Source organism: Tigriopus californicus, chromosome 5 (assembly GCF_007210705.1).
Source record: "Tigriopus californicus strain San Diego chromosome 5, Tcal_SD_v2.1, whole genome shotgun sequence".
Lineage (NCBI taxonomy): Eukaryota > Metazoa > Arthropoda > Copepoda > Harpacticoida > Harpacticidae > Tigriopus > Tigriopus californicus.
Genome location: NC_081444.1, coordinates 14,753,260 through 14,757,145, shown reverse-complemented (window position 1 = coordinate 14,757,145; position 3,886 = coordinate 14,753,260). Strand labels below are relative to the sequence as shown.

The following is a 3,886-nucleotide window of genomic DNA, read 5'->3' as shown; positions in this document are numbered from 1 at the left end:
TGGCTTACAAATATAAAGTCGGCTTATTCGAAGAAAAAAAGAACATCCACAAAAAGGTGCTCAAGGTAGGATGATGTCATTTGCTGTAATGTTTTGAGCATCTTGGATGCCGGAACAGATTAGGGAAGACCCATTCTGAGGTGATATCTAAAGTGGATGATGGTTCCAAGACCACTTTTGACACACATTATGAGGAAGCAAACGCATGACCACGTTTTGTAGAAGAGGCAGCTTATGTCGCATAATACATTGAGAATACAATTTAATACAGAGGCCTGCTGTGCAAGGACTTGAACACTCGCTTTGTCTCATTACATCCTAGTAAATGATGAAAGCTTCCATTACGAACACGACATACCTAACATCCTGTTCTGGCCTTTTTTATCAGTTTCCATTAGGATTAAATAGGAGAAGGTTAGTTAGCTTTCAAAAGAGAAATGGATATCGAATCGATTGTGGCTGAGGATTGTGAAATTATTTTGATGACTTTCCTGGAGAGGAAGGAGCCTCTAATTTGAGTCTAAGCTATCAATTGACTGAAATTGTTTGAAGCCAATACCGACCCATTGATCCTACTTTCAAGTCAACCTTAGTTCTAATAAAACAAGTACATTTTAGAGTGACTCATTGCGGTTTTCCTAACGTTCTCAAAGCGGTCTCCTTTTCCTTTCTTGCTTCGTTTTCTTGTTGCTTATTTAAGAACATGTCAACCACTAGATCCGTCCTTGACAGTGTTATGTAAGAAATAGCGTTGCATGGCTCTATCGTGGGTTTACGAATGGCTGTACTTTTGGATTGAAACAATGATAACTAGACTTCGAAAAAAAAATTGTTCGTACGTCGAGCAGAAATTCGAAAGGTTTGAACTAGCGGCTTTCTGCCCAATGACTCGGTTCAGTTGTTTTGCACATCCAAACCGTCAAACTTCTGCAATTTATAATAATAATCTTCATTGCGACTCTTGGTCATGTCATGGCGTAAAAATAACTGTAAAATAAAATCTGTTGTATATACATTATACAAAGGTTTGTTGATAAAACAAGAAAAATGTCAAGAAGGTAAAGGCAATAAAATAGATGACTAAAAGTGATATCACAATGAGTATGACTAGAATTGTTCAATGCACATGAAAAAAGGTAAGAGGTGAGTTACAGATAGTAAAAATACAGGTAGGTAGAGGTAAGTGATGAAAATCTTGGTTATTGCAGTAGAGTGGATGGGCCAGATTGAACAGATCCTTTGTCAACTCCCGTCGCTGATGGCATTTGGCCGGGAGCGGAACAAAGGTGCGTGACCGCCAATACTCCGAAGGGATGTCGGGCCAAGGACAAAAAGGTGCTATCAAGACCTTGACCGGAAATGATAACTTTTATGTTCGACGCGAAAACAACATATTTTGTCGGAGTCTAATGATCACCAAGAGTCCGCTGTCGTAATGTACACTCATCTATTAGCAATGTTTAGAATTCAGTAAAGGATTGTTTTCTCTCTGGTTCAAGATTTCTCTCGACGGAAATTGGTCGAGCAATGTTAGCGATCTTTCCTAACTCCTTTTAGTCGTATTAGGAGGTTATATTCTTTGAATGAAATTTAGCACGTTCAAAATGACCCTTCTGTTCCCCTATTTGAGGAGGAAAACCGTAACTTTTGGTATTGTCGTGGCCAGTAAACCCTCATCTTCTGGGTTTCTTCGAAGGCACTAAATCTTAATAGGTTCTACTGGTTAACGTAGAAATAGTACTAGGTATAATTGCTCTGATCTTTCCAAAGAACATGCCGACCGACTTCTAGCTAGAAGTTCTATCTATAGATGGATTGTCCTCAGACCACAAGAATGAAGCATCAAAATTTTCGAACAAAGGATTTATGACACATTTTTGTTTCTCGTAGAAAGAAGTTGATAATTGAGACTAGAGATCCAAGCGGAGAGGTGTCTCGTCCTTTTTTTCCTTTTTCTGCGAACGACGCTATTGAAAAGTCTCTTCATCTCCCTCCAAGACTAAATTAGATTTTATATCTGAATTTCCATTTTACTTGCTTTACTACACTAACTCTCGTGAGGGTACGGTTCACCCTGTGCGAGTTCTATTTTACAATACATGGCAAAGTAATTCACCAGCGCCAGAGAGTGTATCTTTAGGGGCTTTTACGTCTCTCTCTCTCTCTCCCTCTCTGTGGACCTCTACACAATTTCAGCATATCAAATCTCAAATACGAGCCAGACAAATGATTCATTCATTTTCAGACTTCCTCAAAGGCCAAAGTTACCTTTGTCTTGGGCCAACTAACAAACTCCCCGAACGACCTTTCGCTCGGAGCTCCAATTACCCTCTACTTTGAGGTTTTTCAGTGATATCATCCTTTCTCTCGCTCTCTTTTGACAAGCCAATCTGGCTTTGAATAAACGTCATTCCCGGCGGAACTGATTTCAATCCTCGCAAATCTTTTTTTTTACGTCTCTCTTTGGAGAACTTTTTTGTATCTCTCCTCTATGTCGTTTTCAAAGTCGACTATCTCTCTCTAATATTATTACTTTCTCTTCTTGTTAGGTCCGTGACGAGACAAATTTGGCAAGCTCCTCAATCGCCGAGACCGGCGACTCGAATGACCTTTTGGGCGTAATTGTGTCCTACTCTGTCAAAGTGAAGATCATCTTGTCTGGAATGGGAGGAGATTTGGAAGTGGATCTGCCCTTCAAGTTGACCATGCCTAGACCAGGTATGTAGCTATCGACTTGCTCGTACACCATCACTCCGAATCCTCTTGACAGATCAACTGAACGAGCGAAACGAACTGCATCTACTAGTAGATGTCTCCTCTTTCTTGTTGGCATTGTGATCCTTGTGAACAATTGAGCGGAAACTTGGCCACACAAATCAACTAGCAAGAACTCTCTTTGGCATGGGTAATATTCGAGTTGAAAAGATGTTTCCGCAGGGGAAAGTACCACTCATCTAAATTTCTTCAATTTCATATGCAGTTATATTTTTTAGTGTGCCACACCGCATTGCGTAGAAAGGCCTGTCGGTAGATATTTATCATGGTCTGAACGAGAAAGAAAAGCCTATTTTCATGTAAATCTATCGAGCCTTTGTAGTTCCCAATGCCTAAAGCATTGATTCAAGGCAGTCTAAATCCGTCCATACGTAAATGATGAACCGGCCTGTTCATTGTTCAGTCCATTAAATGCAAATTCTGAAGGTCCCTCTCTCAAGTACTTTATTTATTTGGTTCACATTCTTGAAAGGCCTTCATTGAGCTTATCGATTCTCCCATGGGGACACTCGGCCTTGGGCGTACGTTTCAATGAATGTGAGAAGGCAAATAGCACCTCCTTTTTTTAATGGGACAATGTCAACGCAATAAGAAGAGGCTTGAAATGGTGTAAGTCAGCGTCAAAAAACCTGGCCACCTTAAAATAATTGACACCTTTAAAACGACGCAGAAATTGTTCTTATGCATAATCCATGAGTGTCAACAAAAAATAATGAGACCCTCACGATGGAAAGCGAGGAATCACTGGGTTCCACAAATTGTCTGTGGTTAACCATTGAATGCGAGGCGATGGTGATCCATCGGCCTTCATTCGAGTATTAACCCTTTCCATTTACTCCAAGACGTGCCTTAGCTAACCTTGCATGCACTAAATCAAATGATTCCGGCCACGTTGGCGCTTGGGTGCCAACATGTAATCTCTGAATTATGTCCCTTCAAGTCTGTTCTGAAACAATGAAAATACATATATAGAGCAATATTGGGTCTGTTGGAAATTTTACCACCATGCCCTTACAGAGTTCGGTTATTCCTTACGTCAACAAAAATTCTTGAGTTGGTCTTGTGAATCATGACGCTTGATCTTGACTCTAAGAAAATTCACTGTGAAAAT

The 3,886-nt window shown here is 40.2% G+C and overlaps 1 protein-coding gene across 1 annotated transcript in view; it reads left to right on the top strand.

Moving 5' to 3' along the window:
- The window catches only part of LOC131880392 (phosrestin-1-like), a 14,080-nt gene that overhangs the window by 8,149 nt on the left and 2,045 nt on the right, over positions 1 to 3,886 (top strand). The window contains exon 7 of the mRNA XM_059227020.1: positions 2,550 to 2,718. Within this exon, the coding sequence (XP_059083003.1) occupies positions 2,550 to 2,718 (169 nt within the window). The remainder of the gene's footprint in view (positions 1 to 2,549; positions 2,719 to 3,886) is intronic.